The 23,761-nt window shown below is 41.6% G+C and overlaps 2 protein-coding genes across 2 annotated transcripts; both read left to right on the forward strand.

Moving 5' to 3' along the window:
• Positions 1–30: 30 nt before the first annotated feature.
• cdk8 (cyclin dependent kinase 8) lies at positions 31–9,004 on the forward strand. Its single transcript, XM_067577879.1, has 13 exons — positions 31–517; positions 2,214–2,289; positions 3,048–3,158; positions 3,863–4,003; positions 4,720–4,777; positions 4,857–4,988; positions 5,089–5,232; positions 6,041–6,110; positions 6,312–6,384; positions 6,570–6,667; positions 6,804–6,882; positions 7,052–7,210; positions 7,895–9,004. Exons 1-13 carry the CDS (start codon positions 390–392, stop codon positions 8,018–8,020), a joined length of 1,395 nt encoding a protein of 464 aa, XP_067433980.1. The 5' UTR covers positions 31–389; the 3' UTR covers positions 8,021–9,004.
• A 2,108-nt stretch (positions 9,005–11,112) lies between these two features.
• On the forward strand, positions 11,113–22,994 carry wasf3b (WASP family member 3b). Its single transcript, XM_067577928.1, has 9 exons — positions 11,113–11,237; positions 16,279–16,435; positions 18,587–18,721; positions 18,979–19,132; positions 20,261–20,378; positions 20,517–20,698; positions 20,915–21,187; positions 21,801–22,114; positions 22,791–22,994. The coding sequence occupies exons 2-9, from the start codon at positions 16,303–16,305 to the stop codon at positions 22,946–22,948; spliced, it is 1,467 nt and encodes a 488-aa protein (XP_067434029.1). The 5' UTR covers positions 11,113–11,237; positions 16,279–16,302; the 3' UTR covers positions 22,949–22,994.
• Positions 22,995–23,761: the final 767 nt, after the last annotated feature.

Genomic DNA, 23,761 nt, shown 5'->3' on the forward strand with positions numbered 1-23,761 from the left:
CAGGGGCTGTCTTCTTCTTCTTTACGACGTTTTACGACAGTGCCGTGCGGGAATACGCCGTCGTTACCGAAGTGAAGTGCGTCTCTTTGGAGCAGCAGATACCGGCTGAGAGAAACGTAGCAACAAGAGAAAGGAAGACATTTCGGGCTCGTTTTCCCACCTGGACTATCTCCGAGCACCACACATCCCCCTCCAGAGCGTTAAATTTGACCCGAAAACTCGATGTGGAAGCTGGGCTGAAGGAAGAAAGGGCCACGCTTGGGGGGGGAAGGCAACTAGCTGAATTACCAAACCGAGCTCGTTGGAGTCGCTTTATAGTTGCCTCCCAAGCGACGCTTCAAAAAAAAAAAGGAAAGGAGCGGATACATTCAGCCTGAACACTGGTGAAAATGGACTATGATTTTAAAGTAAAGCTGACCGGCGAAAGAGAGCGTGTCGAGGACCTGTTTGAGTACGAAGGATGCAAAGTGGGAAGAGGCACCTACGGTCATGTGTACAAGGCGAAGAGAAAAGATGGGTGAGTTAATGACCAGCAAGGCCTCTAGCCAGCACTTCTCCTCTCCTTAATACGTTTTATTTACTTATCTCATTTATTCTTTCTTCTCCTTCAAGGCTAGAATCGTGTGCTACTTGCAGAGGAGGCATACTGCCAGAGGTTTATGCAGAGAAATACAGGAACAATGTAAAGGCAGTGTGTTTGAATTTCAGGGATTTTCATATGTCAGGCTGCTGATGACGCTTTCTGTCATGTATACAAGCACTGACATTTGCTTTACTGTTGTGATTGTGGCTTGCCTTTCTTGTAGATGTGAGGCTTATGTTGTAAAAGCAGTGGTAAAGTCAAGTTTTATTAAGTAAAATGAATGGTGATGTAATGGATGTAGGGTGAAGCAAGCGCATGTGTAGCAGCACTTGTTGATGTTGAGGGTCTCAGGGGCAAAGATCAAGGAAAAGATCTTCACAGCAGCTTTTATCAAGGTCACTTTTGTTGTCTCCCTCAGGAGAAATTCATCTGGGACAAAGGGAATTGCTACAACAACATCACAATAAGAACTTTAAAAAAAAACAAACTAACAAAAAAACCTCACATTAGTAAAGAACATGCGTGCAGACACTGGCCTAATTTACTAATTTGATGATATATATATATCATCAAATTAGTATGAAAACCATTCACTCTATTAAAAAAAACTGCAGTCTAAGGCAAACACATCTCAAGCATACACACCTTAGTAAATAAATTACAAACAAACACATCTTACTTTACATGCCTAAAAACATGCTTTTATGAATTTGTTGTGCTTTAAGTGAATCATGACAAATGATGTTCACGTATTGTGGACACAAATCCTGACTACTTTTGTATATAAATTGTAAAAATGTTACTTGCACACTATAATTTGATATGTGGTCGTGTTGCTTTCATGCTCTTTTTTTCCTCCTCTTCTCCTTTTAACTGCAGCCCACCTTCAAGTGTTTTTTCTAGAGTCAGAGTTGACAGTGGAGAGATAAATTTTGGGAGAGACACATGAGGGTTTGACATCCAGCCAGGCCAGAACCAGGGACACTGTGACCTTAAGACCCCAAGGCCACCAGGGCGTCACCCACCTTCATTTCTAAACCTTTTATTTATTTCCTTTTTTTCCACTGTATCTAATACAAACCCTTTTAACAGTGTGTCTGGACCAAAGCTGAGAAGAGCTGATGGCTTCTTGAGCTACCAGGCCCATACTAGGCGGATTATCACAGCCCCGGACATTCTGGCAGCCCGAACCACACAAAAAGAGCCCTAAAGTGTTTAAAGATGTTTGAGTTCACTTTAGGAGGCTGCTGTTTATGAGACTCTGTGAGCTAATTTGTGCTGCAGCAGTTGGATGAGGCCTGAGGAGGCACAAAGCATGGGTTTATGAGATGATTTAGGCCAGAGGGAGGGAGGGGTTGCAACCGATTCATTCAAGTGAGAGCCAGTCCCAGTGCTCTGTTTGTCCCTCGCCAGCTGCCAGACAGGGCCTGTTTCCTCTCCCCCTCTATTGTTTTGAGCCTCAGAGGTGAGCTTGATTACACAAATCTGGAGGTAATGCAACTCGGCCTCTTCTCAGAGTCCCTGTGCCAGCTGCCAAGTGCCCCCCTTTATGTTTGTCTGCAGACGGCTCTCAGGGGGCTGGCAGTCTGGTCTGGTGTTGATATTGCTCTGCCTCTCTCTGTGTTTGTAGGAAGGATGATAAGGACTACGCCCTCAAGCAGATTGAAGGCACTGGCATCTCCATGTCAGCCTGCAGAGAGATTGCAGTAAGAGCTGCTTAGTTTTCTGTGTCTCTTCGTTTGGTCTCTGTCTGTTTGGTCATTCCTAGGTGGTTTATGTAACATCAGAATCACCGTCTTTTTACAAAGAAACTTGTGTTAAATAAGTAGCCGACATAAGACACAAAGAACTAGAAAGAGTCACAGAAGAAGGAAAAAGTAGGTTTTGATTTGGAGAATAAACACGAATATAATGCATACAGAAGTTAACAAAACATCGTGAACATAATAAACACCAAACTAACAGGGCCTCAACAAAATCAAACAAACTTCTTTGAATTTAATTAGTTTGAGTATTTTATTAGATTAATTTGTTCTTGATATTGTTTACAACAGTGGTTCTCAAACTTTTTCATTGCAAGGACCCCAAAACTGACACAAATTAGACTAGGGTCCCCCATTTGATGTGATTTTTTTTAATTTTTTTTTTAGATGTTTTATTATGAAATCCATGACCAAAACAGTCATACACTCTGTCACTGTGTTACTTATGGATGAAATTATAGTGAAAATTAATTATTCCCCTTTTCACTGGGGACCCCCTGGAACCCCCTCAAAGACCCCTGAGGGTCCCCAGACCCCACTTTGAGAACCACTGCTTTACACACCCTGTATGTTTTATTGATGGTATTCAGCACATTCATTTATTACTTCTCACAGTTCAGTTATTTGGCTGTTTGTCATTCATGATTTCTGCTATGAGAGCGTATGTCCAGTCCTCTGAATGCAGTCCTCATATATTGCAGCTGCTGCGGGAGCTGAAGCATCCCAATGTCATCTCACTGCAGAAGGTTTTCCTGTCACACGCAGACCGTAAAGTATGGCTGCTCTTTGACTACGCCGAACATGACCTTTGGGTAAAATGCACAAACACACAAACACTGGAGCTGCATGACATGACTTATCAAATATATTGCGATCTAATCTACAGAATATGCAAATATGAGTGCATGTGGATATTTATTTGTATAATTAATTTTTGCTCAAAGTTTATAGTTAAGACGCATGCATGCACATACTGAGCATTCCCACTTATATACAGTATGAGCACATAGGCGTACTTGTAAACAGAACAGAAGTAGGTTACACATTTTTTATGCCATCTGCTGTCTTTTGCATATATGTGAACACTTCCGTTTTTTTATAAAATGAGGGACAATTCACAAATGCAGAATTACTTATAGTACTGACGCCTATATACACCATCAGCCAGTTGTAAGGAAGTAGAAAATGGTGCTAATTATGCATTGCTAAGTCTCATTTAAGCACACACATACACCAGTATTCAACATTTGTCAAACCTCTGCTGCATTACAGTTGGCAGTTTCAACTGGCAAGATATCAGAAATGAGTTAAAATGCCATTTTCTGCCACAGAGCTGCAACAGTCACATTCCCATCCCGAGGAAGTGGAAACACATGCCACAAACATCAGCGTTACTGGTCTTGCCTGTAGCATAACATTTGTGACCAACCAAATGTAGTAAAAGGACATAAATACTTTGCAGTCAACATGTAATGTGCATGCACACCACCCTGACTATTATCTTGTCTTCCCGTAGCACATTATTAAGTTCCACAGAGCGTCCAAGGCCAACAAGAAGCCACTTCAGCTTCCTAGAGGAATGGTCAAGTCTCTGCTCTACCAGATCCTGGATGGCATCCATTACCTCCACGCCAACTGGGTCCTCCACAGAGACCTTGTAAGAGGATTGGGGAGGACAAGGGAGGAGGGGTGGGAGAGAGAGCGAGAGAGAGAAAATATTTAGGTAGAAGGGAAAACAGGGCACCAGTTGATGAAAGATTGGAAAATTGTTATTGGGCAAAGAATCAGTGAAAGGCATGTGAAGCTGCGTCAGACTGCATGTGTTTAGTTATGGCTTGAAACCATCTGTTTTTGCATGTTTTTGATTTGTAAACATGTTTGAGTTGACCAAGATTACTAACAATTTGATTACACTTTTTTCCGTATTATGTTCTAGTTGTTTTGGTGCAAGGTTATTACAAAGTATGTATGTGTATTTTTTAGATATAACTTTAGTTATTTAGCTATACGGGAAACTTTACATGGTTTGTTTGTATTGCAGTAGTTTCTGTAAGATAAGAATTTAAAAATAAAGAGTATTCTAATATGTTGACAGATATTACCAGTTAGACTGGGATGCTGAATTATCTGCCATTCACATGCACTGATTGACAAAGTGAAATGGTATATCTTCTCTCTTGTGGGATGCAGTAGGTGTATTGTGTCCACTAGAGGGCAGCAACATAGAGTTTTGTTTGCACACCATATACAGGATTGTAGCTCAACAACTGGGCCAAACTAATCTGAAATATCTTAGTTTATTTATTGATATATTTTTTTAAATATGTGAATTGTTGGAGCAATTTACAGTTGTATGTCTCATTTTCCCCTCAGAAACCAGCTAACATTTTAGTGATGGGGGAAGGGCCAGAAAGGGGTAGAGTAAAAATTGGTATGTATGTCTCCTCTTAATATTTCATTTATTGTTTAAGATTGTTATTGCTCTACTGACCAACATATCTACTCTGCAGCGGACATGGGGTTTGCCCGTCTCTTCAATTCACCACTGAAGCCTTTAGCCGATCTCGACCCTGTGGTGGTCACCTTCTGGTACAGAGCACCTGAACTACTGCTTGGGGCTCGGCACTACACCAAAGCCATCGGTGAGAACCGCGCGACACCATCTGTCAACGCAACGTCCCATTTGTGAAAATGTTCTGCCAGCTTAATGATAGCATTTGGCGTGTGCTCTGTTCCTTTCAGACATCTGGGCGATTGGCTGCATCTTTGCGGAGCTGCTGACATCTGAGCCCATATTCCACTGTCGCCAGGAGGACATCAAGACCAGTAACCCTTACCACCACGACCAACTGGACCGCATCTTTAACGTCATGGGATTCCCTGCTGGTGAGACCCCACCGCTGCCAGACTTTGGGAGAAAATATTCAGAAAAGATGTGTTTGGATCTGTTCTGTTTGAAATCATTACACACTAATTTATTAATCATTTACGTGAATTGTTTCAAAAAGGGATGTTAATTTTGTTCAGCTGCTATTATACCAAAATGTTACTGTTACTGTGTTGCCTTTTCAGCGGAAAATGGTGTGGAAGGATAAACATTTTCCTTTCCTAGAAGAGGCAGATTATTTCCTTGTTCCTTTTCTTAAGGCAATAATGTGGTCTGTTGGCTCTGAACATCAATCTGCTGACACTATAGATGAAGCCAAGTCACAAACATAGAAACTTTTACTTGCAGGGCTACATTTGGGGCTATATTTTCCAGTTCACATAAGCCACTTCTGATCTTTTTTCTCTTCCATCTCTGCTGCTCTTGTTGTGTAACTCACCAGCCTATTTGATGGATTTTGTTTTGCCTCTGTAGGAAATCAAGCCTTGCAAATTTTACACCAGGGCTCATTCAACAATCCCTTTGCAATTGTCTCAGCTGAGGTTGTGGTTCTTAATTTAAGCCGAGAGATAATTGGGGAGAATGTTTAAAAACTTCATTCACATGAGTGTTGTGCAAATGCAAAACAACCTGATTTTAACTGGTATTTTTAAGTCCAAACCAAAGCACACTACGGTTGCTCTAGCTGTAACAACGTGATGTTTGTACTTAAAAGATTGTAATCCAGACCCTACAACCTAAATAATCTGGTCTTGAAGGGAGGGAGGGTGTGACATGCTGTAATCCTGTTTTTCCCTCATTTGACAGATAAAGACTGGGAGGACATCAAAAAGATGCCAGAACACTCCACACTGATGAAAGACTTTAGAAGGAACACGTGAGTCTGCAGAGCAACACTGTCCCAGTTTTCTTAAAAAGATCTAAAAACAAACTCTGAGCAAAGCAAAGTCTTGTGTCTGCTGGCAAAAAAAAGACATGTTCCACACAATTTTTATTATTACCATGTAATACCTCTGCACATTCTTATTACGATGTAATTGCATTGAAGTTAATACAACATGCTTCTCCTCTATCACAGATACACAAACTGCAGCCTTATAAAGTACATGGAAAAACACAAAGTCAAACCAGACAGCAAAGCATTCCACTTGGTGAGTTTAAATGCATCAATAATAGAGCAATGACATGTATTCTGCTTAACTTCAGTCTATTATGATGGCAAATCCATAACAGCAGTGCAGCTATAGTTTGGCTCTCGGTGGCATATGAAACACGCCTTGTCATCATACTGCTCCCCTTCATGTTTGAGGCTAACATTGTGTTCAATTCATTAAAGCTGCAGAAGCTTTTGACCATGGACCCCATCCGTAGAATCACATCCGAGCAGGCCATGCAGGACCCCTACTTTTTGGAGGAACCGCTGCCCACCTCTGAGTGAGTCACTACTCCTTAGGCTCGGATCACATGCCCCAGGGACGTCTAACACGTCAAACGGGTCCCTTAGCTAATTAACCCCAAGTCATGGGAATAAATGTTTGAAGTTGACAAGCCTCTTTGCCTTTTTCCCCAGTGTTTTTGCAGGCTGCCAGATCCCCTACCCCAAGAGGGAGTTCCTGACAGAGGAGGAGCCAGAGGACAAGGCAGACAAAGTAAGCAATGAATGTGCCTGTTTATATACAGTTGCTCAGGGTGTTTATTTCAATATTAGATACAGAAGGGTGAAGGAGAAATGAGGTAGTAAATACACAATGGAGCTGAACAATATATGGTTTCAGCACTGACAATGTACATGTTTTTTTTGGGGGGGGGGTGTATTAGAAAAACCAGCAGCAGCAACAGGGAAACAACCACACAAATGGGGCGGGGCACACTGGCAACCCTGACAACAGCCACGTCCAGGGCCCGCCTCTGAAGAAAGTGCGAGTTGTCCCGCCCACCACTACCTCAGGTGGCCTCATAATGACCTCAGACTACCAGGTAGGTCTCTCTCTCTCACACACACACACACACACACACACTCACAAAGTAGTCTACTTACAAGCTAGATGGAAATAAATAAAACATCTTGAATTTTTATACTCACTCATGGTGGAGTTTGGTTTTGTTGATAAACAATTTATGCAGTATAAATGTCATGGAAATGGATTTTACTGTACTACAAATACTGTCATGAAGAAAAAGTCAGCTTAGGTGACTGATCAGTTGTTTCTGCGGTTTTATTCTCATGTCACTGTCTTGAGACAACATGAAACATGAAAAATTTAATATACATAGAGAGATGACAGTTGGTTAATGCATTTGTCACTTTGCCTTGATGCAATATTTTTCTGTAAGTGACAGAGTAGGAATACTTCAGCTGACATCCAGTGCTGTGGTGCATTACTGCCACCTACATGTTTGCCTTTCTACATTACAAGTTTAATTTCTTTGCACCTTTTTGTAAAAGTTTGATTAAAATTAGCTTGACATTTGGATGACGATAAAGCTCCTGTCTTTCTCTTTGTGTCAGCTTGTCAACATCACAACCTCCAAAACAAGGTCATTAACAGAAGTGAAGCAAAGTTTTGAAGCAGAACCAAACAGTGTAGTAAATATTCACCCAACACTTCAGGATAAAATGAATAACATTAAAAGGATTTAATGAATTTCTTCTCCCTGCAGCGCTCCAATCCACATGCTGCCTACCAGAACCCTGGACCAAGCACATCACTGCCCCAAAGCAGCTTGGGATACTCCTCTACCTCCCAACAGCCACCCCAGTACTCCCACCAGACCCACCGCTACTGAGACACCCCTCCAACACACATACATACAAACACACACACACACACACACACACACATATGCATACACAGCCCTCATCACGCCCACCTGAAAGAATGTACTGAGGGATGTGGGGATGTCCATTGCAACAAACCCCCCCACCCCACCCCACCCCACAGAGGGCACCTTCTCTGCAGCAGTCTATTAGGCCAGAATGACAACAACCTGCACTTCTTCAAGATAACACACCATAACCCAAGTATTAGAAACAACGCTATAGAGCAAAACCCGATGGGTGAAACACAATGCGGGAGGATGAGAAGAATGGATATCATGGTCCAATCCAACCTGTTTCATTTACTCAGACGTAATCAAACCAGCCAAAAGAAGATGGCTCGGTTTGGGGGGGGGACGGCAGGGCGGGGGGGCACATGTTAATCTCTTGTGTCATCCCCTCCCCTCTTCTTCTCCACCTGTCTACACCTACGCCCTTCCCCAGCCAGTTACCCTCTTCCTGTCGAAGCTCGGATGAGACTGAAAGCTGCTATGTGACTGCCGGCGTTGACAGATTCCCTGTCCGTCTGTCCTCCTGTCTGTCTCTGTCTGTCCGTTTTTTGTTTGTATGTGTGTGTGTGTGTGTGTGTGTGGCCCTGTGAGGGCTTCAGCTGAGGACTGAACTGAGCTGCTGTGAAGCATGCTGGGAGGATGTGGAACCCTCACAGCTGTGGCGTTGAGGGTTTTTGGACAAAAAAAAAAGATGACAAAAAAAAAAAAGATTTTAGTAGTTTATAATTTAATCTGTTTTCATGGTTTTGTTTTCATGGTAAGTGTGGCGAAACGGTTTGCGCTGGCTGAGAGCTCAGCTGCTGTATGCCGTAGCAAGCCTTACAACATGATGACAAAACCAACCAATCGCATGGAGGATGGCAGATGGAACATGCATTGTACTGTATTGTATTGAAATATTTTACATGAAGCAAGTATCCTGACAATAAAAGTGGAAACATTCATATTGTTGATATTTTGGGCGCGTGTGTATGTGTGCAAGCTGCTAATGTTTGATACAAATTGATGTTGTTGTTTACCATTACTGCTACACTAAGCTGTTTATTTCTCAAGGATTCAGACAAATCACATTAGCTGGCAGGAAATATGTATGAAATTGCTGGAAAATCAGTTTTTAATGGGAACATCATTTGCGTCAAGTTTTGCGCTTGTACTCAACATATACTTAACAACAATACTCAAGTGTCACAGAAGGGTTATTACATGACAAGTTTAAAGATTTTAACACTTTATTGTCTTTAATTTAATTACCTATATATGACTGTTTGATAGACTAATCTGAAAAGGTTACTTTAAGTTTTTAGGATAACATACTTTCAGCTAAATGTTTGATATATATTCACAACAAAATGTATGGAGGAAAAAAAAGCTGCAATTAATTATTTTCATTATTGATTAATCTGCTGATTATGCTCTCGTTTAATTAAGTCTATGTCAGATATTGTGGGAAAATCCTGTTAAAATTTCCCTAAATCTAATGAAACTGATTTTGCAGTTCATATAAAACAAATTAGCAAATTGTCAGATTTGAGAAACTGGAACCAGAGATTATTTGGCATTTTTCTTGGAAACAAAAGTAACTGTTGGCAGGAATCAAAATGGTAGCAGGTTCAATTTATGTTGATCGACTAATCAATTGGTGGTGTAATCGTTCCAGAACTAACATGAAATCTACAATGTTTTTCTCAATTGCCCAGGATCTCAAACTAGGAACAAGGTATACATTTGCTGAAAAGTCCAACTGTGCCAACATGCTCTTAAGTCGTAACTGCCCCACTTAATGACATAGTCACAATCATGTATTTGTGCTTTGGTATTCATGGCCAAATCAATTATAAATGATAAACTGACAACTGTAAAGCAAAAGCAGACTGTGGCTTCCCCCCTTGTCCAGGAATAGAACTGTATTTTCAATAATGAACCTCCCTTTCCCTTTCTAATGGACTGAACCCTGACTACAGTCCAGAGACTATTCTCTGCTCTCTTTCCCTGCTTTGATGACAGTCCTCTCCCGCTGTCTACAAACACACCTGGGAGAGTAAAGCACAGATCTAAGTATAGCGAGTCCTTTCACTCAACCTCTTCCTGCAGGATGCTGGCCCAGCTATTTCAGTCTGTTATACAATACTACCTCAGCTTATCCTCAGCATCACTGCTTGTAGCATGTTATTTAAACCCCTAAAACTCTCTCCAGCACAGTTTTCTGCTATTGCTCATCATCGAAATAGGTCTTCATGTCGACAAAATCCACACAGGCCTCAAAATGTCTTTTTTTTCTCCTCTCTCAACTTTATTGGTCAAAATTTGAAATAAGCAACACACCTGAACAATACAGGAAAAATCATCACACAAAACAGTCAAACAAATCCATAATGGACATTGAAATTAAAAAACAAGAATAAAATCATGTATATAAAAAACAAAATAAACAATGAAAAAAACCCAAAGGAAATAAGAGAACTGAAGATAGTAAACAAGTAAATAAATAAAAATGACACATTTACATAAGTAAATTTTGAGTGTGGAGACAGTAGTAAGGCACTTTTGTGGTTCTTCATATGGCTTAAGGATTACAGGAGACTGAATTTGCAAGGAAAGGCAGTAAACTGGGAGAGGATTTAGAAAATTTACGCTTGTGGATACAAAATTTAGCCATCAAAAATACAAAAATTGACAGTGTATTGAAAGGAATAGCTTTTGTGTTGGAAAAATATAAAAACATCACATAAAGTAGAAGTGTAAGGCTCATCAATGAAGCTGAAAATATGAGTAGCAAGTTCTTACCAAAAGGTCTGTACCACATCACCATCTGTATCTTTAAAGCCCTTATAATTTTGACAAGTGGGAGCCAGTTGCGTAAAAAACCCCCCTTTAAGCTCTTCAGCAACGCCCAACCGTAGCCCCGCCCCCTCCATTCGCAACAGCGCTGGGGAGTCTCCCTGTCAATCATTCCATTCTAGAGATACCATTGGTTGATTTGAACGCCCATCATGTGTTAAATCCCCTGCTTGGAGATCTGATTGGTTTATGTGGCCGGTGGGCGTGACCCCGTCCTCAAAGGATTGTTTCCCCGGAGTGGCCAGACGGGCTTGGGGGGACACAGGATGGCAGAGCTAATGGGAGTATCTAACGGGACATGCGGACGGGCTGCTTTCTTCTAATATTTCAAGTACTGGTGAGGGCCTTATGGTACTTTTTACAACGACTGATAACACCCTTTATAATAATGGTGACATTTGTGTGGTTATTTCTGTTGACTGTACTCTCATTTATCTAAACTAACAAGTCGACCACTGGACATAAGCTAGCTAACCAAGTGGTCAGTTGGAGCGGACCCCCAGTTGAGGATAATAACCGTTAACCATAATATTGAATTTATTCCCTTTGCTTGGGTAACTTTAAATCTCTCTTTTTTGGCTGCATATTTGATGTTGTTTTCACGCCGGCGTGTTAATCAGTTTGTTAGGCACCTAGACAGAAAACGGTTGGTTAAATTTTAGATTTAAAATTGGCAGAAAATTCATGGGAACCGAGGTGGATGAACAGATGTGGGTCAGTCCATCAATGACGAGAAGCGACGGTGCGGAACAGTGATTGATCGCGGTTGCCATTAGTTCACGCCTGTGTGTGTGTGTGTGTGTGTGTGTATGTGTGTGTATGTATGTGTATGTGTGTGTCAGTCTGTGGGTAGCTAAAAGAGTGAAAGGAGTGGATAAAGTGGGCATTTTTAGGCACGAAACAAGCATAATAGTACTCAGATATAACTTAAATATGACATCCATGTGATTACACTACAATCTGCCCAACCTGAAATCCAAATAAAGTGTTACCGAGATATAAATGAAGACATCTTAGTTATAGATATTGGTAATGGCAGCTTAATCTTTATTCATTGGGAAGATATTACCAATATCCTGTGGTGCAGCTAGTGAAAAGGTGCTCACTTAATCTGACCAACAGCCAACCCCCCCCCCCCCCCCCCCCCCCCCCCCCGAAATCTTATCCAGTTTCTGTCAAAAAGACAGTAGAAAAGCGAGATGTAAAGCTGACACCCACAATTGCTGTTTTTATGACTTCATTGATTACCACCTTTTGAATCAATAGACTGGTCAGCTAATTGATGAATCAACTGTTTTAGCTGCATCTGTGCCAGCATTAGGATTATGACAGCATGGGGAAGGGTGTGCATCAAAATGTCAGGTGTTTGAATAAGAATAATCCTGCAGATTTACTCAACAGATATTAGGCCTCGGTAATGTTGTTGACATGATCAAAATATGAATATTTCCCCATAGTGATATCCAAATATAGCAACTTACACTTCAGCAACAAGTTTGGTCCATTCTCAATTACAGCTTGAATCATTATGTTGACAGCAAAAAATTTAGTATGATAATAATAGTATTGATCTCCTCTCCTAACAGATATTCAGTGTTTTTGGCAGCAGAAAAGAAGGGAAAAGTTATCACTTAGCTCCCTGGTCTTCTCTCTACCCCGAGGGATTCACTATTCAGTAGGCACAGTCCCATGAATGTTTGACCACGGGTTACTCGGACTAATATTGGGATAAGGAGATGTTCCTGGAGGCACAGTGTCAGGGCAGAATTTTTTTTTTAACACCATATTTAGGGCAGTGTGACCTGACGTAATCCAAGCTGTATTATTCATAACATCAGAACAAGCAAAACAGCCTGCAACACAAGAAGCTGTACTCGACTCATAAATTGGTAATGACTCCCCTTTCAGAGCTTAATGGAGTTCTCACATCTGGCCTCCTCTTTCGCTGCGTGTCAGCGTAGCGATGTGGGCATCTTGTAGGAGTCACAGGGGAAGTGTTTCACCCTGAGTGTCACCCCTCCGAGGTTCAAAGACATTTTTTTGCTGCTGAAGGGGCCGTTTAGATGCGCTAATGGGACATTTGAGAGGCTACCTGGTGTGTTTGTGTGTGTTTGTCCATGTGTGCATGCTTGAATGCCTCTGTGTCCATGTTTGGTTGTAAAAATTTAAGCATCCAAACACGTTACAAAAAGGAAGAGCCAGAAACATGAAGTATGGGAGTAAAAGCATAAGCTGATGTATTCTTCTCTGGAGTTGTGGTTGAGCTGAGCTTATGTTCAGGCTTTGCTCTCCTTTTTCTTGCCCTAGTCTCTCTCCCTGAGTGAGTGAAGGATGAAGGAGGAGCACTCTCACTACGCTTTCATTGCAAGAGTACAGGGGGCCTTAAAGAAGGTCGAAGAGGAGGAGGAGGAGGAGGGGGAGGAGGGGGAGGATGCATGGGAGAGCTAGCGCTGTTGCCGTGTGAACGGAGCCCTATTGTCCCGGGAACCTTTCAGTGGCTTCCCCGAGGTCCCTGTTCCTACCCTTCCCCCCACCCCGATACACTCTCTACCCCCCCCCCACCCACACACACACACACACATAAACACACACACACACACACTTTGTCCACCCTCTTAATGTCACACACAACCTTTTCTCTCCCTCTCTTTCACACACTGTCTCATTCACTGTCTCTTTTCTGTCACACACACACACACACACACTCTTATCCTACTTGGTGTCTCTCTCATTCAGCCTCTACTTTCCCCTCATTTCTCACAAGCAGACATGGCCCGTCCCTCCTCCCTCCCTTCCTCCCTCCCTCCTCCAGCTCGCCCCCAGTAGCTCATTATTTCGCCTCATTGATGTGATTGTCATGCCAGCCAGACAGCAAAAACATGCAATCTTCTCATTTGCATCACCTCCTTTTCAAACATCACAAGCACAGTCTTTCTAAAATTTGCTAAATCCAAGCAGAGCTTTCACTCCAAACCGAGCCTCATTATTGACTGTATTCGGCGTGCTTTGTGGCACCACATGATGGTGTAATTTTACCCTTTATTTTCTCTTATTGGTGTGAGGCTGTTGGGGTTTGCAGGGGGTCTCTTGCTGAGAAAATGTGACCAGATAAGGATTCAGCTGGTGGGAATTGGCCTCGTGAACAGAAGTGTCTCTTCTCTGTCTTGGACAGCTGTAATGACACGATCTGTAATTACAGCAGTTTCCTGTTGAGACACTGATAGCACAACACTGCTACTTGCTTTGTTTGTGATTTATTGTATTGAAGACTTAATCTATCTTTCTATTCAGTCTTTTATAAGATAAGGATTCACAAAGTATAAAGGATAAATATTGGAAGCCACTTAGAAGGCCCATATAGTTGTGATGGGTAAACAAGGATTTAAAAACTTATTTTCACTGTGATCACAATTAAATATCTGCAAGTTTGGGTAGTTTGAGGTGTATTTATACCTGGCTATTATTAGCCATCTGTTACACAGCCAAGGCTCCTGTAGTCTCTCCAATCTGCTTTTCTCTGAAGTGATTTATTCTTTTGGCATGGCTGCTCATTATAAACACAGGAACCAGTATTAAGAGAGCATCGTTTGATTGGCAAGGCTAAAAATTGTGTGCGGGCGCTTTTATTGGAAAAGTGTGCGTGCATGTTTCCATCTGTCTTTCTGTTTGTCCTCCCCGCCGCTTCTTGAGCGGTAGCTGTATTGTTCTGACCAAGTGTTTGGACGGGAAGGAGAGCTGTGACACAGGGAGGACCAGGAAAGGGGAGCCAGGAACGAGACGGCGAAAACAGGAAGCAGGAAGAAGCGGCGATAAGATGGCTGCTCTGATGCACCCTGGGATTTCTCCTGCTTTCAGCATTTGTCCTTTGAACAACAGAGAGTGTCTGATCAGAGCCAGTAGAGGTTTATTTTAGGCAGGCAAGTTCAAAGTTGTGGGCAAGTAAGCAAGTGTAAAATCCTGCATATTCTCCGGAGAGAGCGGTATAGCTTCATGTGTCAGTCTGGATATCCTCATTCTCAGCAACAGTGCATTCATATGTGAAAATGCCCATTCGATTTTGGCTTGACCGATGATTTTCTGCCTTTTTGGTGTTTGTCCGACAACATCCATGAATCTGTGTTTGTGTCAGGATTCCAGCTGGGCCAGTGACAAGCCGGCCTGGGATTAGCTGGCACGCTGTATCTTCCTATCCCTAATGCTTTAATCTCTCTGCTGGTTGCTACAAGTCTTCTTGCTTTGGGACAGTGTTCGTCATCACTGTTGGCTTTCTGACCACTGACTCACCCAAGCTATCATGTTATTACAGTACAGTATACTGTAGCCTATATACAGGGGTTGGACAGAATAACAGGAACACCATACAATGAAATGCAGTGCAAAATGATAACACCACCGCATACTACACCCTCAAAATTTCTGTGGTTAGAAATAAATGTATGCCCTGAAATAGGGAAGTAATATTTATTGCAAGATTATTGCATTTCACTTCATTTTCATTCACTTCAGTGTAAACGAGAGTTTGGTGATTCTGACAAAATCAAATGTTTAAATTTTGACTCAGCACCTTGGAATCGATCGTGTAAATATATTTTCAATAGGATTATTGGGGGTTTTATGCAATATTACATCTAAATTAGGAGTGAGTGACACATTTTCTCAAGTAAAATCCCACATTAGATTAGAATGACAAAGCAGCCAACATTCATTGTTCATTTTAGTCAGCAAGAACAGCCAAATAATTTTAGAAAAGGTGAACATTTTATTGTACTCAAGCCTTTTAAGACCAAGAAAATACATTAAAACTAGAGCTGAAGCAATTAGTTGATTAATTGATGGACAAAAATCAATTGGTGACAATTTTAATCATTATATAATTGTTTTAAATTTTTTTTATTGTGAATATTAGCTGGTTTTCTTGGTCTTCTGTGATAGTAAATAAAATATATCCAAGTTTTGGAGTGTTGGTTGGACAAAACAAGGAATTTGAATGTCACATTGGGCAAAATTATGCAGATTTTTCAGTTTTCTGTATTCTATAAACCAAATTTATCAAGATTATAGTCAGCAGATTAACTTAGAATGAAAATAAATTGTAATTTCAGTTAAAAACTATAACTATGTGATATTACCATACCACCAAAATCACACACAGTATCCAGCCTCATATTATGATTTCTGTTATATATTGATAAATGTATCTGTCAGCTCCTCGGTAGATGTGTACAACTGTGTGTTTCTACAGCTGGTGTGGATTCAGTGTCTTCGGCAGAACTGATGCTCGCCAACACCTGGTTTCTCCATAACAGACAGCCTCTCTTAACCAGAGTACCAGCATGTCTCAAACAGTGCGTGTGCTTGTTCCCTATGTCTCCCTGCAGTTTGTGTCGGTGTGAGGCCTCGCCATGCCGCTGGTGAAGAGGAACATCGAGCCCCGTCACCTCTGCCGAGGGGAGCTCCCCGAGGGCATCGGCAGCGAGCTGGAGTGTGTGATGAACAACACGCTCTCTGCCATCATCCGCCAGCTCAGCAGCTTAAGTAAGACACAAATATACACAAACTCATTTCACACAATGGTAGCCTTTGCAAGAAAAAAAAAACAGCTGCAAATATTGGAAAATAAAACACAAATAAAGGTTTTTGTGTAAAATCAAAAACAGAAACTTACAATATCTAACTTAAGTATGACGACTGTCTAGACTGTGTGTAGCCTCTTTGTAGCAGGACAAGACCACATGCTTTCATCATCAGTCCCGAAGCCGTGATTGATTTGGGCGTTGTCATGGTTACAGGGCCTCAGGGTCACTGGCCTAGCAGCGGGCTTACAGCGGCATCGCGCTGGAGCACGGAGGGTTGAAATGTAATCCTTTTAGATAGCTCTGTAAAAATGAATTTATCTGGACAGCTGTGTGCATGTGACAGTGCAGATACACTCAGTGTGTGTGTGTGTGTGTGGATGAGTGTGGATGACACTGTGCTAACTGTGTTTGTGTACTGAACTGTTTCATATCGATTGTTATCCTAACTGTAAATGTAGCAGACAAAAATGATTACAGCCACAAGGGCATCTATCTTTCCATCCATCTTCCATGTCCTTCATTAGAACCCGTCAACAGTGCGCTCCGTGTCGTCATTTGCTCATTTATCCTCAGTTGCACCCGTTTTCTCCATCTCACACTAACTGTGTTAAAATATCAGCAGTCCCATTTTAGCTGTTAACCCTCTCCTTTTTGGCCCTGTCACATCCATTTGCAGTCTGTTTCTTATTGTGTCGAGTTCCTGCGTTGGGAGTGGGCCTTTCAGCAGCAGCTGTGTGGGTTATATATAAATGCTCACACAGGCCTGGAGGAGCAACCCTACAGACTACATGCATGGATTGCACATGTCTGCGTGCACATGTGTGTATGTGTGTGTGTGTGAATCCTCAGGAGAGGTCAGAGTTGACAGGGCTCTGCATGCCGGATCTGTGATGCTTCCTTCCTCTAAATATTTTTCCTGCAGCTCATCCTGTCAGCAGGAGGGACAGAAATAGCCTTTAGTGTGTGTTTGTGTGTGTTTGCCAAACCACCTTTTTACACACAGCGTTTTGAACTTAAACAATGTCATTAAGACAGTATTAAAACTACTCTGGCACGGTTTTAACCTGTTTGACATCCAGAGAAAATCTTTTGCAACCTCGTAGTAAAAGGCGTTTTGTACTCATTTACCTTGAGTCCAGCGTTAACATTTACCTCAGGCTATCAATCATTTCACACTAACAACTTTTACTACGGGTTACTTCCCTGTAGTGGCCCAGACCCCCCTTTATAAAGCCTCATTTCAGAGCAGGGTTATCCTTATTTTTCAGGATTATTGTCCAAAATAACGGGTTAAAAAACAACTGTGAACCAGAGCAATAAAACATTATTGTTGTTAACATTTATTAAAATGATATTCAGTCACATGTCATAAAGGGTTGTGGTCCACTCTGAAGCTGTTAACCTCTGGCTCTGCTTTTCAAGTGTGAATCTTAAACCATACATCATGGATTTATTATAACTTAGATAATAAGATTTATTATTATATAGAGCTCATTGTGACTGAACGACGCTGGGATTGGACGTCAACCAACTAGGGTTAAGCAGTGTAAGATTCACCAATATTCAACATTAGCCACTAAACAGCTACACTAGAATAATGGGAATATGAGCCTTGCTCAGTGTCACATGAACAGCAGCTGTTGAAGAAGGGGGGAGAGTGTTGTTTACTTTCCTTTACAAACATTTTTACAGAATTTTAGTGCTTTGAACCAGCAATCCTGAGGTTAAGAGTCTCCAGCAATACCAGAAATCCCTTTAACAACTTCAACGAAATGACAATTTCACTTGTAATAGAGACTAATTCAGTTGTTTTCAGTCAAGGGCTTCATATAAATATACATGTAGTACCAATAAGTTAACCTGCAGCCAGCAGACATTTATTAATTAACAACGATTGTTGCTATATGTATGAGGCGCCATTTCCTGCAGAGACTCCAGTTTCAAATTGTGTCACATTACCATTGTATTGATTGCACTTGAGTCTCTGTGGGGATTTACTTGGCTCCAGATAATGATTACAAGTCTCCTTCTCATAAGCCCTTCTGTTTCTCTCAAAAATTTCCTCCCTTTGTCTCTCTCTTTCTGCTGTCCTCCTCCACTTTCTTATCAGGTAAACATGCAGAGGACATATTTGGCGAGCTGTTCAACGAGGCAAATACCTTCTATCTGCGCGCCAACTCTCTCCAGGACCGCATTGACCGGCTGGCCGTCAAGGTCACACAGCTGGACTCCACGGTGGAGGAAGGTGGGTCAGAGGTTAGAGGTCTGAGGGGAAGGACAAGTCATCAGTCATTGTGGGAGACCCGTCAGTCTCAAGTTTTTCAGCGTTAATCTTTGAAAGTAGAGGACACAAACCTGGACAGTGTTGTTGTTGTTGTTTTTAACACCTATTCAGTGCCTTTTTCTTTGTTCTTTATATTTTATTTCTTCCTTTTCCGTCTTTCCAGTAGACCATTCATTTAACCAGTCATTTGTCCCCTCTTCCTCTTTTTGTGCTCTCAGTTTCCCTGCAAGACATCAACATGAGGAAAGCCTTCAAGAGCTCAACCACTCAGGACCAGCAGGTGGTGTCCAAGAGCAGCGTGCCCAATCCTGTCAAAGAGATGTACAATGAGAGCGACAAGCCTCCGCCCCTCAGCATCCTCTCATCGTACAGGTTGGTGATGTTGCTCTCACTAAGTGCTCAGACCTCCCATATGGTCTCGGCAGCAAAAGCAGTGCCGTAAACATTTCTGTATGTACAATTTGTGAGTTGCTTTACAATCAAGAGTTTCTTTTGCATTTTTTCCCTTACATGTACAAAATTAATTTTCAATTAAAACACCAGTACTCTGCACTGGTGCCAATTTAAAAGCTCCTTTTTAGATTCAAACTGTTTAATGTGTGTAAAAAATAGTATAAATGATTACTGCAGTTTAAATGTATCATATTGTGTAATTTATCTGTCATAAATTGAGCTATCATACAATTTTGCTTATAATTTTCTTACCAACATTTGAGGTTTTAAGTGTGAAACTTATTTATTTTTCCCACTTTTAACAGCATGAAATAAAATAAAATAAAATAAAATTGACCATATAATTTAGGTTATCTATCATAAAAATGGATCTATTATGTAATTTTTGAGCTTTCAAATGTGAAACTTACTCATTTTTCTCACTTTTAACTGCATTGAAAGTAGAAAATGCAGTTTTAAGATGCGAAAGACACAAAAACACTCTAATTTGATCAGGTCTATTACACACAAGACCTTTTATTATAACTATTAAATCAGGTTAATGTTGCCAATAATGTTTAAAACCTTTCAGAAGTTCTTCATCTGATTTTGTTGCATCACTGACCTACATCCACAGTAGGGCAGCATATTTGGAGCTGTTTCCTTTTACTATTAGGCTGCTGCTTTTATCCAGTACCTTCAGTGCATTACATATTTAGCATGGCAGTCTCCAGTGGGATTCTAACTCCTAACGCTGACTACACAGCAACACACTTTCCTCTCTCTGTCTCTAGTCTTTCCACTTTTTCATCCTGTCATTTCCAGTTATGCTGTCTCTATGATGAAAATGCAGAATCCAGCACTCATAATTTCACCCTTGTTCTTCCATCAGCCTCCTCAACTTCTGCAATATTCATAGCTTCACATGTTTCATCCCCAACTTCCCACAGACATACACTTTGTCAAAAAATGCTTTCCTTTTCTCTTATCTTGTCATTCAGACCAGAGACATTTATGTACAAAGACATTCGTTTACCTGTATAACCTTTTTGGTGTCCATCTCTGTAGGGATGACCACAAGGAAGCACTCAAGTTCTACACTGATCCATCCTACTTCTTTGACCTGTGGAAGGAAAAGATGCTGCAGGACACCGAGGACAAGAGGAAAGAGAAGAGGAAGCAGAAGGTACAGTTCAAGATCATGCTACGGTTTAATACACCACAGTTTATTGTGTCAGATTTTATTTGCCTGCCAGCCAGTTACTGGTGTTATTTCTACCCAGTCCAATAGTCTGAATGCTTTCGTTTTCTATCTTTCTCGTAGGAGCAGAGGCGTTGTGTGGATGGGACGTTACAGAGGGAGGTGAAGAAGGTCCGTAAGGCCAGGAACCGTCGGCAGGAGTGGAATATGATGGCTCTGGATAAAGAGCTGAGGCCGGACCATCGACACACCATACACAGAGACAGAGGTGCTTCCTCTGAGGGCTCAATGTCGCCAGAGAACAGGTAGGTGAACACACACACTAGTATGTTTGTGCATTTTCATCATTTTTATAAGAAACACATACTGTATGTTTGAATAATCTCAGTCTGGTAGCTAAACTTAAACTCTCAAGTTGAAGAAATGTGCAGTATTATTCCTACATTTTTATTTTTTTGTATCTCACCTTCCACCACCTCATCTTCCTCCTTCCTGTTCCTCCTTCCTGCTGCCTCCGTCAGGGGCCACGGTACTGATATGCACCATTACCCCAACGCCATGAACCACCCTGGCCACGCCCACACCTACTCTGGCCCACCACCCAGCGTCCTGGCTGCCCAGATGGCTGCAGGGCACGCCCCTCGTGGAGGAGGCGACCAAGATAACAGGGGCAGGGCCATGGCCTATCAGGGCGGGACGCTCGGCCGCGCTCACCACCACCAAGTCCCGCTGCCTCCTCCACCCACTGAGGCTATGAACGGTGGCTCTATGTCCCTCCCACCAGTGGACTACAGGTAATCATACAAGCCAAAGCTTTTCCCATACTGTAATAATATATAATATTATAATATAATATAATATAAAATATAATAATTTACTGACAAATGTAGGTGTTTTTTAATATTGTTGTGACTTTCAGCAACAAAAACCAACAAAAACATGACATAAAACATAATGTAAGACATATTTAAACAAATTACTGCATCCACACTGTAACACTCTTTTTTTCTGTATTTTCCAGTTCAGTAATGCCCATTTAAATGTTTAAAATGCAGGTGTAATAAGGTTGACTTATAAAAGTTAGAAGAAAGTTATTTTGCTAATCCAGGCAACAGAAGCTGAGCAGATTGATGAAGTATACAGAGGGTTGACACTAGGTTGATAATAGTGTTTACTATTTGGATTAAATTATCTGCCTGCTTTACTATAATACAATTTTAAGTCAGCACAGGTTCATGTTTGACTCCATCCATCTGAACTTTGAGGTAATGCTGCCACCTAATGGTTCAGCATCTTCATGCTCCACTCACAAACCCTGGTCACTGTACTTCTGATAGCAAACCTGAGTTCAGACTATGATTTTGATTAAAACTCTACTAATTCTCTCTCATTTCATCTTTCTTGCAGCATGGATGGCTACGCCAACACCGGTCCTCCTCCTCCTCCCCCAGCCCCTCTCATCCCTTCTGCCCAAACTGCCTTTGCCTCACCTCCTGGAGGTCCAGTGCCTCTTGGGCCAATGGTTGGCGCTGGGGGCTATGCTCCACCTCCACCACCTGTATCTGGAGCCCAGGCCGCCCCACCTCCTCCTGGCCCTCCACCTCCTCCCATTCCAGTTGGTGCCTCCCACTTTACAACCCACAAGATGTCCTCCTCTGCACCTGCTGAGACCACAGTGGTCAACGATGCCCGCAGCGATCTGCTTGCTGCCATACGTATGGGTAAGAGCTGTAGTTCATGTACCCCTAAAGATGTGTGTGTGTGTATCTTCTTTAGAGCAATATACAACTGAAACAACATATAGAAATGAAAATACATCTGCATATATTGTGTTAAACTTAAAAATGTACTTAACTTTATATAATAATATACTTTATATACTTTTAAGTATGTTTGGGTTTTTTATGACTTTATCATAGACAGTACTCTACTCAGAGAATACAGATTATAATTAGTGAAACTTTTTTATTATTCACCAAAAAACAGAATTTTTATATGAGATAGAAATATTATTCCTATATATTATATATATATTTTGTTACTTACAGTCACTGTGATGCAGCATCACCACTGCAGTTGCCTAATGTAACTAAACACAAACGGATCAGACGGGTTTTAAACTATTCCAGTTTATCTGCATTATTTAAGAGATTTATATGGAAGTAAATAATAAAGTGAAAATAACTGTCAACCATAATCTACGAGTGCACTCATGTAAGCATAACTGTGGTAGGTTAAAATAGACCTAGGGATCAGAATTTATATGGAAAGTTTGCTTAATAAATAAAAAAACATTTCGACTTCCTAAATGGCGGTTCAGATAATTGAGTTACACACTGTATTATTTAAGCCAGTGTGAGTTTAAAACGCTGCTTTATACTCCACGTTCTCCTGTAGGCATCCAGCTGAAGAAGGTGCAGGAGCAGCAGGAGCAGCAGGCCAAGAGGGAGCCGGTCGGAAATGACGTGGCCACCATCCTGTCGCGCCGCATCGCTGTGGAATACTCTGACTCCGAGGACGACTCCGAGTTGGAAGACAACGATTGGTCCGATTAACACACGACTCTGGATTTACAGACACACACACACACATACTCACACAGAACAAAATGGGATAACCACTGAAGAAGATAAACACACAGTCAATCTCGCACTCACTTGAAAGAATGCCCACTGTACCACATTCACGGGTCGTCACACACTTTAACACACACACACACACACACACACTAACACCTACACACAATCACATGCTGTAGGTTGATATAAGCTGAATGGTCCAAAACTGGAAACCCTGAGGGTGTATTCAAAGATGCATAAACACTGTAAAGAGACTAGTAATATACTGTAATGCCGACCACTCTGAAATCTTCAGTTTGACGATTATATTTCAAAGCACTGTGAATACACCCCAGTGGATGCTTCTCTACCTGTTATAACACTATAGACACCCTGTGAAGGTGCTTATTTCATGTATAGTCCAGGCTTAAGAGCGTTAGAAAAAAGCTAGAAACTTTCCTCTTGAGCTAACCGATGTACTTGTCTTTTTTTTTTTTTTTTTTTAATGTTTTTACTGAAACACTTGCGTATGCCATAGATCATGAGGCAAGTTTTTAACATGTAGATGACAATAACTGGAAGTAACGGAGGAGCTTAGCGGCATGTAACGGGTTCAAGCCACTGAAATGAAACGCTGTGGCGAAGATGGATGTGTAATAAGTCTTATTGATCATAAATATGATAATTGATTGAGCCATCTGCGTCTGCAATCGCTCACTGCTGTGTGGGAATGGGAGGGAGGGAGGAGGGAAAAGGGAGGGGAGGGGAAGGGAGGGGAGGAGGGGGGGGGGAGGGAGGTCATGTATATGC

This window comes from Thunnus thynnus, chromosome 21, assembly GCF_963924715.1.
Source record: "Thunnus thynnus chromosome 21, fThuThy2.1, whole genome shotgun sequence".
Lineage (NCBI taxonomy): Eukaryota > Metazoa > Chordata > Actinopteri > Scombriformes > Scombridae > Thunnus > Thunnus thynnus.